Below are 14,316 nucleotides of genomic sequence, written 5' to 3' on the forward strand. Positions count from 1 at the left end.
TGGGATCCTGGGCTTGTTAGATCACCTGGGAGTGTGGCTTTCTCTGTATGTTGTGGGACTGGCTGCAGGGCTTGTCGAATATTAGCCCTTTATAAGATTGGTAAAGATCTTTTCCCAGTTTGTTGGTTGCCATTTTGTCCTATTGACAGTGTCTTTTGCCTTACAGAGCTTTGTAATTTTATGAGACCCCATTTGTCAATTCTTGATCTTAGAGCTTGAGCTATTGGTGTTCTATCAGGAAATTTTCTCCTGTGCCCATGTGCTCCAGGTTCTTCCCCACTTTCTTTTCTAATAGTTTCAGTGTATCTGGTTTTATGTGGAGGTCCTTGATCCACTTGGACTTGAGCTTTGTACAAGGAGATAGAAGTGGATCGATTTGCATTCTTCTACATGCTAACCACCAGTTGAGCCAGCACCATTTGTTGAAAATGCTGTCATTTTTGCACTGGATTGTTTTAGCTCCTTTGTCAAAGATCAAGTGACCTAGTGTGTTGGTTCATTGCTGGGTCTTCAATTCTATTCCATTGATCTACCTTCCTGTCATTGTACCAATACCATGCAGTTTTTATCACATTTGCTCTGTAGTACAGCTTAAGGTCTGGGATGGTAATTCTACCAGAGTTTCTTTTATTGTTAGAAATAGTTTTCGATATCCTAGGGTTTTTGTTATTCCAGATGAATTTGCATATTGCTCTTTCCAAGTCTGTGAAGAATTGAGTTGGAATTTTGATGGGGATTGCATTGAATCTGTAAATTGCCTTCAGTAAGATGGCCATTTTTACTATATTAATCCTGCCAATCCATGGGCATAGGAGATCTTTCCATCTTCTGAGATCTTCTTCAATTTCCTTCTTCAGAGACTTGAAGTCCTTCTCATACAGATCTTTTACTTGCTTAGAGTCACACCAATGTATTTTATATTATTTGTAACTATTGTGAAGGGTGTTGTTTCCTTAAATTCTTTCTCAGCCTGTTTAACCTTTGTGTAGAGAAAGGCAACCAATTTGCTTGAATTAATTTTATATCCAGCTACTTTGCTGAAGTTGTTTGTCAGGTTCTCTGGTGGAATTTTTGGGGTCACTAAAGTATACTATCATATCATCAGCAAATAGTGATAATTTGACTTCTTCCTTTCCAATTTGTATCCCTTTGATCTCCTTTTGTTGGCTAATTGCTCTGGCTAGGACTTCAAGTACAATATTGAATAGGTAGGGAGAGAGTGAGCAGCCTTGTCTAGTCCCTGATTTTAGTGGGATTGCTTCAAGTTTCTCTCCATTTAGTTTGATGTTGGCTACTGGTTTACTGTATATTGCTTTTACTATGTTTAAGTATGGGCCTTGAACTCTTGATCTTTCCAAGACTTCTTATCAGGAAGGGGTGCTAGATTTTGTCAAATGCTTTCTCAGCTTCCAATGAGATGATCGTGTGGATTTTTTTCTTTGAGTTTGTTTATGTAGTAAATTACATTGATGGATTTCTGTATATTGAACCATCCCTGCATCCGTAGGCTGAAGCCTACTTGATCATGATGGATGATTATTTTGGTGTGTTCTTGGATTCGGTTTACAAGAATTTTATTGAGTATTTTTGCATCAATATTCATAAGGGAAATTGGTCTGAAGTTTTCTTTCTTTGTTAGGTCTTTGTGTGGTTTAGGTAGCTTCATAGAATGAATTGGGTAGAATACCTTCTATTTCTATTTTGTGGAATAGTTTGAGGAGTATTGGTATTCGGTCTTCTTTGAAGGTCTGATAAAACTCTGCACTAAACCCATTCTGGTCCTGGGCTGTTTTTGCCCTGGACCTTGCCCTGCCCTTGCCTGCCCTGCCCTTGGCCTCCTGGTTCTTCTGCCTACAAAGCTTCCTCCTGTGTCACACCCTGCTCTCTCGTATTCCACCTCTCCCTTAAGCCTAGCTATACCTGCATCATAGTTGTCCCTTTGTTAGTGCCCAGTGATTTCATCCTCAGAGTGGCCTATCGTCCCTGTCATTCATCCCTAACACTTTCCACTTGATGCTTGCTTTTCTTATGATGTAACTTTTATGGGTGATAAAGCTTAATAACATTCCAAACACCTTTTCTTTCTTTTACTTCCTCTTTCCATTCTTCCATGTCGTTAATCATTCAATAAACCTTTCTTTGGAGGACCTTTTCAGAATCATACTGTTCCTAACAATGCCTTACAGAAAGGAGGAAGAGGAGGTTACAGACATGCCTGCCTCGAAGGACCCATTCCATAGGATTAGACAGCAGACACCCAGCATCTCCAGAAGAGTAATGAACCCCATAGACAGCAAAGCACACCAGATGTCATCACATATGGCAACCCAGCAGCAGGACCAAGAACTGCTACTCGTCGGTGTCCTACACAGCATTTCCCAAGTTACACTTTTTACAGTCAAGCCTTTCTGACTTAAAACTCTCTTGCCTCAGCAATTTTAAAACTCTGTTGCCCTCTCCTTCCTGTGGACCATGTTCCGGAACTGCAGATTCTCCACCTCTCCCTGACATGTTCTTCCTCTCCATCTATCAACTGCTTCCTATTCCTCTTGTCTCAGACATGCATCCTTCTGTTTCTCCTTTATATTCTCCCTCCCTACATGTCTTGTGAGTGCTTCCATGAATCCTTAGACTTAGCCTATCTTAGCACTGACAGCTGTGTTGAAATAACCTCTAACCTCCACCTGCTTCCTTCACAGCTGCTCCTACAACACATAGGGTGGTATCTAACTCACACTCAGTCATGTCATTACATATAGGGGCCATACTTATCCTACTCAGAGAATGGACAGTTTGGATTGGGAACCTTGAAAAACAAATGGGAGTTTTAGGATTGAGAAGAAAATCAAATAAGACAGCACAGGCAAAAGGGAAAATCATGCACAGTCTCAGGTTGGTGGAGAAAAACCAGCCTGTTCAAGAACCTCCATGCAGGACAGCTTGGAGCAAAAAATGCAGCTGTTTTCAGAACTAAAGCAGAAAATACATGGAGGGATCACAGCAAAGAAAGATTGTATGCTCTCTTAAAAGTGTGCTTCTTATCAGGAGGGGAATGGGTAGTCCTTCAGCAACTCTTTTATTACTTTGGAAACCATTCTGCATTAGTAAGAACTCTAGAAACAAAAGAAACAAAAGATCCCAAATCACAAGCCAGAGAGATAGCTTGGAGAAATTTAGGAGATTGGGCTTGACCTAATCTTATGAGCAGAGCACTGCTCGTAAGACAGGTGGTTCCTACATTTTTCTCTGGAGGGAGGATGTCTGACCTGCTGTGTCCTGGAGAAGCTCTGGGGATGGAGAGTGAGGGGAAGAGCAGTGGGAAGCAGGAAAAAAGGCTGAATTTGATACCTTCAATTTCAAATTCCTGAGAGTTGGCAAAAGACAAAGGGAGATTCTGATCTAGGGTTCAAGGAAGAAGTCAGTCCTGGAATAAGGTACCGAGAGTCCTTAGCAAATGGCCACAATCAGAGCATGAGCTGTGAATGACACTGTGGGAGAGAAAGAAAGCCAGGGCAGTTAGCAGGTGTCTCTGGCATCTCAGGGAAGGGCTCCTGCGTGTTTACCTCCTGGGCACATGCTGTGTAGTGGGTGCTGCATGAGAGGGTGAGGGTGCAGATGACACCTAGTTCCATAATCCGCTCCAAGGAGAATTCCATTAAGTTGCTTTTGAAAGCAATTGTAATTGTTTCCTGTCGTATGGATCAGGTTATAATAGATAGCTTCCCTATCAGCACCTGGCTATAATTAGCCCTCTGATCCATAGTGTAGACATTATGGTAGTAATAAAGTAATTAACTTACCTATAAGACAAGGTAGTTTCGGTATTATTTTTGACTAAAGTTAACAATTTAGCTTTTAGTTTTTCACTCTCTGTTTTGTATCAAAATTTTGTTTGCCCGTTAGACTGGAGGTTCTTGAACAAGCTGGGTTTTCTTCCTAAATATTTCAAGTTTCCATCTTTTTAAAAATCTATAAACGATTGGCCTTCTGTGTAATCTGGGAGTTAATTAGAACCTGGTGGTAATGTTAATCAAAGGGTTGTTGTTTTTTTTTTTAATCATTGAGCCTATTTGCAATTTTACCTCCCTGATTCCTGAAGCCCCATATTAGTGATACGACAATTATCTTTTTCTGAAATCATCTCTATATCTCTTCTTAATAATGTAATCCAGGGGGGTTGTCTTTTTTCTCTACTTTTATAAATTTATATGTTGTTTATAATGCATTAAAAAGCACCAGATCAGTTGGAACGTGCTCTAGACAGGCTTTCTACAAAAGAGAAACACCCTAGTGAAAAGTTTAGTATCAGAATAAAGGCAGCTAAAAGAATATAGACAACCCCGAAACTGGCATTTTCCCACTCAGGGAACACACATTTCTGCTGGAAAAAGATGAAAGCTTTGTTGTTTTTTAAGAACATAAGTGTGCAAATAGGAGACGTTTGCTGTAGTATTTGCTCTTAAATTTTAATCATTGTTTCAGGAAAATCAATTAAGTTACCGAACAAACAAAGAAAGTAAGCATCTTTCATCCTGTGCTTCTTCTTCTGGAAGAAAAATATAAATTGGAGACATCTGGTCGCCTTAGTCAGTCTGCTAAGTAACAGCAGTACACCTGTCCCAGGTGTGCTTCAGACAATGTGTGAGCATCTTACAGGTTCCCTATGCCACAGGCTCCTGGACCACAGCCCCAGGGAGGATCACAGCCCCAGGGAGGACCACAGCCCCAGGGAGGACCACAGCCCCAGGGAGGACCACAGCCCCAGGGAGGACCACAGCCCCAGAGAGGGCTTTCTATGCTCTTTGACCACAGGCTCCCCAGGTTACTTAGCAGTTGTGCAGCAGAGCTGTGTGACAAGCCAGCTCAAAAGCCAGTGCTCTTTCCTCTGTATGGTGCCTTCTCACTAATGGTGTATTTAAACACGACAGTTTAGGGTTTGACTTCAAAGGTAGTTGAAAATAAAGATTGAAGGCTACAAAGAAAAAAAATAGGCAAATTTAAGTTATAGTCACTGTAGAAAACCTGGGAGATAAAGCCTTTAAGTCTGAGAAAGGAGACTCCCTCTGAGAGCTGCGTAGACATCTGTGGAACAGGGTTTGAAGCCCCATAGAACCAGTTGGGTCTCAGTTACTGCTTACCAATAGTCTTTCCTGAGACAAGTGACCCCCTGTTCCCAGAACTAAGCAGAGCCCAGCAAATATCTGAGAAGACTTCTGAAGAATCTGCCAATGTAAAGCTATGTTGAATGCTTTGTAGACTTCTAAAGTCAAGCAATACTATGGCAGAACTTTCACGAGTTGGTACTGTAACCATGATGTTGGATGGGTTCTTCTGGCTGGAGTTGGCATTGTCTGCCTTAGGCACCAGCACTGCCATTTAACTGGCTCACCAAAAGTGCGGGTGTGGGTTCTCATGCCCTCCTCTTGAGACCCATTTGTTTTCATGGGGATTTCAAAGTTGGAGAGCTTTACCAGAGAGCACTTCAGCAGCTACTTAGGTGAGTTGGCTGGGCTCTTATTTCATAAGTACTCTTGGGTACTACAGTGTCTTCTGTTGTTTCCTACAATTGTTTACCCAGCATCCTCTCCCCATCATCCCTATCCTTTCTCTTCCCAGCTATCCCCCTGCCTCGCTCCCACTTTGTTCATTCCTGTCCCTCTTCAGATCATTGGTTGCCTCTCTGCCATTTCACCCAATGACTTCACAAATGCAAGACAGCTTGAAAAATGGAGTACAGTGGTAGATAATGCAAACTATAGCCAAGAATAATGGTGGATGAGGACTTGATATTATTTATAATAGTTATAATGGACAGTTTTTTTTTTCATTCCTGGTTTTCGGTCTCTGGCTCTGGAACTTATCTCTATTCTAGGAACTTAATGATTGAAATGATTGTCATTTTCTTGACTTTCCTACAGGGTGTGTTTGACGTGGACAAGAAAACTGGGTTGACACTGATCGAGCTCTGGGAAGGCCTGACTGTTGATGACATCAAGAAGAGCACAGGCTGTGACTTTGCAGTAAGTGCTTCTGTAAACAGAGCCAGCAGCCTCCGGGACTGCAGGCTGGATGGGCAAATGGTCATACGGCACCAACCACTCGTTTCTGTGCATTAAGGAGCTGCTCTGAGCAGGAGTAGAAGAGGAAGCTGTGTGGGATCAGGGCAGGGCTGTCAGGAAGGTGACAGGAACATGAGGAGCTAGAGAGGACAGAGGACCAGCTCCTGCTCATCTGCTTCATGTGAAGTCCTGGGAGGTCTCTATTCTTTGTCAGATTTGGCCAGTCCTGATGTTAGCCACGTGTGGAGGAGGGATGCTGCCCTGTTCTTAAACTTGCCTGACCGTTGCCCTCTCCTTGACTCACTTCTGTGGTTTTCATTCCACACATTAGAGATACTAGAATATAACAAGAGCAAACTAGTTGCATCCTACCTGCAGGTAAATAATAGTGCACAGAAAACTCAGATTTGGAACTCCAGTAAATGTGTTGGGAGAGTTTCTACTAAAATTTCTGTAATCACACTTACTTATGTCTGCTTTTTAAAAATGTATTTATTTATTGTGTGTGTGTAAAAAAAGTGCTTATTAGAAATCACTAGTCACCTTCTGTTAGAATTGACAGATAGATGCAATTAACCTAGAGTTAACCAAAGGGAAAAGGAATATGTATGTCTGAAATATTGAAGGACAGAACCCATTTACTAATTATAATGAAACACACTGAGAAGAAATTAGAGAAACTCATTTAACAAAAAGTGTTTGATGTGCTGTCCATAGATTTTATACTTAACGTCCTGAGCACGCAGGCCTGGCCTGTACCTACAAATGCATAACGAATTTCTCTGAAACAACTTTGTTGTATAATTCATTATGTACATAGTAACAACCTCTTGGTACTGTTCCAAGGCCTTTTGTTTATTAACCTTTTCTGAATTTCCCCTTGGAAAAAGGCAGTCTCCCAGTAATACCTTGCTGGAAAAGCACATTTTTAATTAGCTTTCTTATAATCTCAGGGGGAAGAAAGGGAATTTATTTATACTTGAACTATTTAGGATTTCTCACTCCAGTGAAACAAGCAAACAGTTTTTAATCAGCTCTTTTGTTTTGTTTTGTTTTTCCTGTGTAGAATAGGAAACCTCTGATAGGTAACACCTTCAGAGATATGCAGAAATTTCAGTTTCTGCTGCAAAAGAATATACAGCATAAGACCCTTATTATCTAGCTATTTGTTATTCATGTGGATAATTCAGAAAACTTTGCTGGCTTTGTTAATACACACATGGGGGAGGAGGAGCTATTTGTCATAGCTGCATAGATTTGAAAATGTCAGCCCTTCTGGTATTCCAGTACCATCCCCTCTGTTTATCATTGTTATACTGATATGAAAATTAGTTTAAGAGGTGTACTTTAATATTTTAATATGTATATGCATTGTATTCAAGTTAAGGTAAACATTCCTATGTACTCAAGCATCTGTGACAGAAACATTTAAAATCCTCTCCACCAGTGTAAGGACGTATATAACACATCGCTGTTCTAAACATAGGTAGTCACCACTGCTGAGCAGCAAGGACACCTTCTCACTCACAACAACAACTCAGTGCTCACTGATTGCTTGGCTCATCCCCCTCTCCTTTCGGCTCCCAGGATTCTACTCACACTGTCTATGGCGTCATACTTTTTCTCCTCTCCATGCAAATGAGATCATGCTGCGCTCATTTTAATGAGCCTGCTCACATATTTCATCTCAAGCAGTGACTTCCACTTTCATGTGTGTTGCCACAAAAATCCAAGAATTCATTTTTTTAAATTAGTAGATAATTATTCCATTGTGCTTAAACGCCATTTTCTGATTCCATTCATCAGGTGGTAGACATTTCTTGGTTCGTATGAATGGGGAATGTGCTTGTATTGTTGGTGTGATGATCTGATCTCCTTTGTAGTGAGATTGCTTTATCATATGATGATTCTATTTTTAAGTTTTGAGGGAATCTTACACTTTAGAGGTTCACAATGGCTTTCCCATTCTGTTCCTACCAAGGGTCCCCAGTTATATCCTTGCCAACACTTTTTCCCTTACGCTTTTACACTTGGACTCAGCAGAGAGAACAAGAGCAGTTATCTTTGTCTCTCTGGAAATAGCTACTTTAACTGGATTGGGCTGGGATCTCATTGTGGCTTTGATTTTCATTTCTTTAATGACTAAGGATGTTGTAAATTTTCATAAACCTTTTGGTCTTTTGTATGTCTCCCTTACATGTCTTATTTAGATATATTGTCCACTTCTTGTTGTTTGCTTTGAGACAGAGTTTTTCTGTGTAGCCCTGGCTATCCTAAAAGTTGCTCTGTAGACCAGGCTGGCCATGAGCTAGCTCATCAATCCACCTGCCACTGCTTCCTGAGTACTAGGATTAAGGAAGTGGTAACATACCCAGCCATGTTGCCCACTTTTAATTGGATTACTTGAGGGATATTTTTGCTTTTGAGTTGTTTGAATTCCATAGATACATTCTAGATATTAACTCTTTTGTCATGTATGTGTTTATTGTTAGTCCCTCATATGAACATCCTGCACACGCCTTGTCCCTCTATACTCGGTCCTTTCGTTCTTGACTATGGCTTGTCCCATCTGCTCTGGAGAAGCATTTTAGTTGATATGATCTCATTTGCTTACTATTGCTTTTTTCTCCTATGTTTTTGGTGGTTTGGCTGTCTTCCTACATGCCTGCCTGCCTGCCTCCCTCCCTCCCTCCCTCCTTTCCTTCCTCCCTCTCTCCTTCCCTCCCTCCCTTCCTTCCTTCCTTCCTTCCTTCCTTCTTTCCTTCATTTCTTTTTTTAATTTCTGACAGGATTTCTCCATGTAGTAGCCCTGGCTGTCCTGGAACTCACTCATGTCCTGGAACTCCTGGACATGTGCAGAGGGGAAGCCTGGCCTTCCCTTATGTTTCAAAGCTTTCAGTATTGTTAGTGCCTTTGTCAAACATTGTCACTTTCAATGACTGGATTTAGTTTTAGAGCCTTTGTTCTTTTCTACCAGTCTATGTCTGTTTTCATAAGAACATCACACTTTTTTTAGTAGCAGTATATTTAAAATCTTAATACTGCAGATTTGCAGTATATTTTAAATTCCAACAGTGTAATGTTTTCCTACTGTGCCTCCTGTGACTCAAAATGGCCTTGACTATTCAAGGGTTTTTGTGGTTCCATTAAAATTATAATGTTTCTTCTGATTCTGTGAAGAAAGTGACTGGTATTTTGAATAAGAAATTGGAACCTAGAGGGATGGCTCAGTGCTCAAGAACACTTGCTGCTCTTGAAAATGACCTGACCTCAGTCTCAGCACCCATGTAAATGGTGGCCCACAGCTGTCCAGTTCCAAGGTATCTGTCCATCACCAGCTTCTGGACACCACAGGCATGAGGTATACACATGGTGCATGTGCAAAACACTAACACACATATCTTAAAAGAATTGCACTGGGTCTGTAGATCACATTGATAGTGTGTGCATTTTCATCCTATTTGTTCTTCCAGGCCGTGGATGTGAGATAGCCTATTTCACTGTCCCGTGTTCAGTTTCTTTAGGGAATTGTAGTGTTCATCTCTGCCTGGAATTTGGATTTGTTCTACCTCTTCCTTGCTGTGAATATTGGTGTTATGGACACTGATGTACTGTATTTCTTAGACATCCTGTTCTGAAAAGTTCTGGACGTGTCCCCAGAAGTAAGGTTGTGGGTCATATGTTAACTTCCCTTTTAGTTTGTGAGGTGCTTCCACACTGTTTTCCACAATGACTGAACCACTTCATATTCTTACTGCCAGTTTTCAGGGCTTTTGTTTGCATTTCCTGTACATGTGGCTTGCAGAATCATTTGTGTATTGGCCATCAGAAGATCTTCTTTGAGGAATTATCTGTGACAACTGACTACGTTTTAATCAAGTTATTGTTCTTTGTCATCTTATAGATCATCCTTATATATCCTGGGCATTATTCCTCTTTTTTTATATATGACTTAGTTGGTTGGGTTTGTGTGTGTGTGTGTGTGTGTGTGTGTGTGTGTGTGTGTGTGTATTTACATACAGAAGTTTATAAGTTAGATAGTCCTATGTGGCTTATTTTTGTGCAACTGTGACGCAATATTTTCACAACCTAGGAATCCTATTTGCTTTTCTCCCCTTGTGCTCATATTTTGAAAGAAGGCTCTTCTTAGTTTGATCAAGTAATTTATTTTCAATGAACCAAATGATGTATATCCATATACAAGCAGATGAGAATCTCAGATTTTTTAAGGGATATTTTTTATTTATTCTATTCTTTGAAAGCTTTATATGTGTTACCAATGCACCTTCATCATATCCACCTTTATCTTCTCTCCCCATAGCCGACACTTCCTTAACAAGTCTTCCTACTATGATCATAGCCTTTTCTCTTTTTATCTTTTATTTATTTATTTATTTATTTATTTATTTATTTATTTATTTAGCTAGCTAGCTAGCTAGTTATTCACTTCACATCCCAATCACAGCCCCCCTCCTCCCAGTTCCTCCCCCTACTACCCCCTCCTCTTCTCCTCAGAGATGGGGAAGCCCCTCATGGTTACCAACCTGCCTAAATACATCCTCTCCCACTGAGGTCATACAAGGTAGTCCAGCTAGGGGATGAAGATACAAAAGGCAACAGGGTTAGAGTGTCCCCCACCCCCACCCCATTAGGGGACTTACATAGAGACCTTACTTTACATCTGCAGCATATATGTAGGGGGCTAATGTCCAACCCATGCATGCTCTTTGGTTGGTGGTTCAGTCTCTGTGAGTCCCCATGAGCCCAGGTTGCTTGACTCTATAGGTCTTCTTGTGGTGTCCTTGACCCCTCCTTCCCTCTCGCTCAACTCTGTCTCTCACTCTTTCACAAGACTCCCTAAGCTCTACCTAGTGTTTGGCTATAGGTCTCTACATCTTCCATCAACTGCTGGGTGAAACCCCTCAGTGGACAGTTTGCTAGGCTTCTGTCTACAAGCATAGCAAAATATCTTTAATAGTGTCAGAGGTTGGCTCTCTCCCATGGGATGGGTCTCAAGTTAGGCCAGTCATTCGTTGGCCATCCCCTCAATCTCTGTTCCATCTTTATCCCTGCATATCTTATAGACAGATCAGATATTGAATTAAAGGTTTTGTGGGTAGGTTGGTGTCTCCATCCCTCCACTGAGAGACCCACCTGGCTACAGGAGGTGACCACTTCTGTCTCCATATATGTATCCTCCACTGCTAGGGTCTCAGGTAGGAATCTCACTCCCATAGACTCTGGGGAACCTACCCCCTGCCAGGTTTCCAGTCCCAGAGATGCCCCATCCCCGACCAATTTCTGTTTTCTTTCCTGACCCTCACTTCGTTCTCCCCACACCCAATCCTCACCCCTGTTCCTCTCCCCACCCCCTCTAATATAACCTACTGATTCAAATTACTGTTGACCTGCTCCCAAATGGGTGGGGGTCATCCACTAGAACCTGGGCTACTCACTGAGGGTCAAAGAGGAATGCCTCCTCTTCCCCTAGAAGCCATCCATTGCCAGTAGTTTCTTTTCAGCTAGATGTGCAGTTTCATGAGCCCCTCTCCTAACCATGAAGGAATATTGACTGGCATAACCTGCACTGATCCTTTTAATTTTGTCTATACTTGCATTAGTCATTGTGTGCTTGGAGGGCCACACTGGAGAGTGGGGAGTGATTTTCTACTGCTTCAGTTCCATGTTCTCTGAAGTGTCTTTTGCAGTGTATATTAAGTTAAATTGGTTATTTACTTATTTCTTTCCTGATGAACAATAATTAAGTTATATAAAATAGGATTTCTTTACACTGTATCTGTGGATTACTTTTGAAATTTAACATTTCCTTTAGTTTTTATTTCTTAATTTAAAATGAAATTATTAAAAATAAATTGAAGCAGTATTTGAACATTCTGTGGTAGAGTAAACTTTAATTATTTTTTCCTCTTTCTTCCACCAGGTTTCTCCAAACCTCATGCCAATGCAGCAGATTTCAACTTGAAGTGTCCATTGGACATTTGTCCCAAGCTGCTAAGATTTCATTTTCAACACATGGGATTTAAATGAAAGGATATCAGTAATCAACAGTTATTATACATTTAACAAGAAGTTTTGGCTAGTTTTCTTCTAGTATTTCTGGATTTGTGCAGCCATAGACGTTGTTCTCTCCAGTGTGATGTATCAGTTCCGTGAAAAAAAACAAAAACAAAAAAAAAAAAAACAAAAAGGAAAACATTGCATCGTGATCTTGTTTCATGAGTGCTAAGAAGGTTGTCTTTGTCATTGTTGCTCACAGTGGATATATGTTCATCTTTTATGCTATATATATTAAACCTTGACTTAGCCCTGAAGGAGAATTTCCACATGCATTTGTGATTAGGTAGAATACCTTTTTGATGGCTATGTATCTTTTACCTTCCTCTTTTTTTGAGAGATGCTGGTTATGCTTGCCTTCTTAGAACATCCACCTTCCCTCCACACTTCTTACAGCTAAATAGATACTCATGAAGGCAAACAGGAATGTCCCGGGGAAAAGTGAGCAGAAGAGAGAACGAGACATATGCTCTACCAGTGCTGACATGCCGCCACATGTTGCCTTTAAAGACAACCAACCGTCTACTTGTGGTGTGCTATTCCTTTGTATTCTGAGGACTGTTTCTACATTGAGCCCCAATGTTTACTTATACAACATCTCTTGACCAAAAAAGAACCATGGACAGGTTATCATGAGTCCTGAATCACAATGACAGCAGTATTTAAAAAGATGGTGTTCCAAGGTATTTCCCTTTTAGGCTCTCCATTCTCCTCAGCAAAGATTGTAAACACGGAATGACTTTTTCTACACTACAATGGTATTCTCTTAACAAAGTGCTACTACTTTAGCCTTATCTGTGTGGGGAAAATGATGGGAAAGGCTCATATCTGAGTAGTTAGCAGACTTTGTGTGGCAGAGTAAACACAGTAGCTTGCATTTATCAGGGGTGCTTCCTCAGAAGTAGCCACCAATCAGACAGTTGCCAGGGGCCATCACTTCAGGAGCACCCTGGTATCAGATGTCTGAGAACCTAGGATCCTTGAAGCCAGACTGGACAGCTGGTGTCTGAACAGTGAAACGTATCATCCTCCTGGCACTAGTTATAGGCATTTATGCGCATCTTAGGTGATGGTTGTCATTGGAATCCACTCCTCAAGTACAGCCACAGTTGACTTGCACACAATGCGAAGGGGAGATAAGCCTTTCCTCCATAGTACACTCTATGTAGGACTGCTTAAGAGGATGGCCACGGGGTTGAAAGCATCCTCTACCAGTGTTGGTAAGAAGAACCTATCTTAGAAGGTACAAGGCCCATGAGAGTACATGTCATTGATAGAGTACACATTTGAAAAATGTTCTTATTGTTGATATCCACCTGTCTTCAGATGCACTTGCTTATCATTCCAGTCTGTTACTTTAAGACAAGAGGATTCTAAGAATGTTTTAAACTACAAAGCCTGAATAGACAACTTAAGACTCAAAGAGTGCCATGATATTTTTTAAAAAATGTGTTAAGTGATACAATAAAAATTGCGGATTGACAGAGATCAATGTGTTTGTCCTCTTTTCTCTCTTGGGAATGATGCATGGGAAATACCTCAAAGGTTGATTCTAACAACCGTTGGTCATTAGGTAATTAGGTCAGCTTGCTTCTACTTCTAATCAAGTTGTTACCTTCTCTTTCTTTTGGGGGTAGGTGGGGAATGTGGCGACAGAGTCTCTCTGAGTAGTCCTGGCTGTCATGGAACTCATTCTATAGACAGGCTGGCCTTGAACTCACAGAGGTGGTCCACATGCTTCTGCTTCCAGAATGCTGGCATTAAAAGCATGCACCACCATGCCTAGCATTAGCTCTTTTTACCTTGCCAAATAGATATATTTATTTTTCTAGAAAGTGAGAGAAACATTGCCTAATTGAATTCTGCTGTACCTGTCTCCCCATCACTGCAAATCATACCTATGAAAATTGATTATCAAGCCTCCATATGTTAATTTTTATATGACATTTTCTTTATGGTATACTTTTTAAAATTAATATTCCAGTGGCATGTTAGGTTTTATTGCCGTTTTAAAGGTCTTCTTGTAGTCTGTCCAGTGTCCATTGCCTCTGTACTAACTCTTTCTCTCCCTTCCTGACAAAAATCCCAGGAATTGGGAGCAGGTTTCTAAGAATTTCTTTACTAGGTGCCCTCTGTCCACTCTAGCTATGTCCAGGAGTCGTTACCTGATGTAGGATATACC

The 14,316-nt window shown here is 40.9% G+C and overlaps 1 protein-coding gene across 1 annotated transcript in view; it reads left to right on the forward strand.

The window, feature by feature from the left end:
• Positions 1-13,622, forward strand: part of Oxct1 (3-oxoacid CoA-transferase 1) — a 133,999-nt gene extending 120,377 nt beyond the window's left edge. The window contains exons 16-17 of the mRNA XM_031360532.1: positions 5,919-6,020; positions 12,001-13,622. Of these exons, the coding sequence (XP_031216392.1) occupies positions 5,919-6,020; positions 12,001-12,042 (144 nt within the window). The 3' untranslated portion in view covers positions 12,043-13,622. The remainder of the gene's footprint in view (positions 1-5,918; positions 6,021-12,000) is intronic.
• Positions 13,623-14,316: the final 694 nt, after the last annotated feature.

Source organism: Mastomys coucha, unplaced genomic scaffold (genome assembly GCF_008632895.1).
Source record: "Mastomys coucha isolate ucsf_1 unplaced genomic scaffold, UCSF_Mcou_1 pScaffold8, whole genome shotgun sequence".
Classification (NCBI taxonomy): domain Eukaryota; kingdom Metazoa; phylum Chordata; class Mammalia; order Rodentia; family Muridae; genus Mastomys; species Mastomys coucha.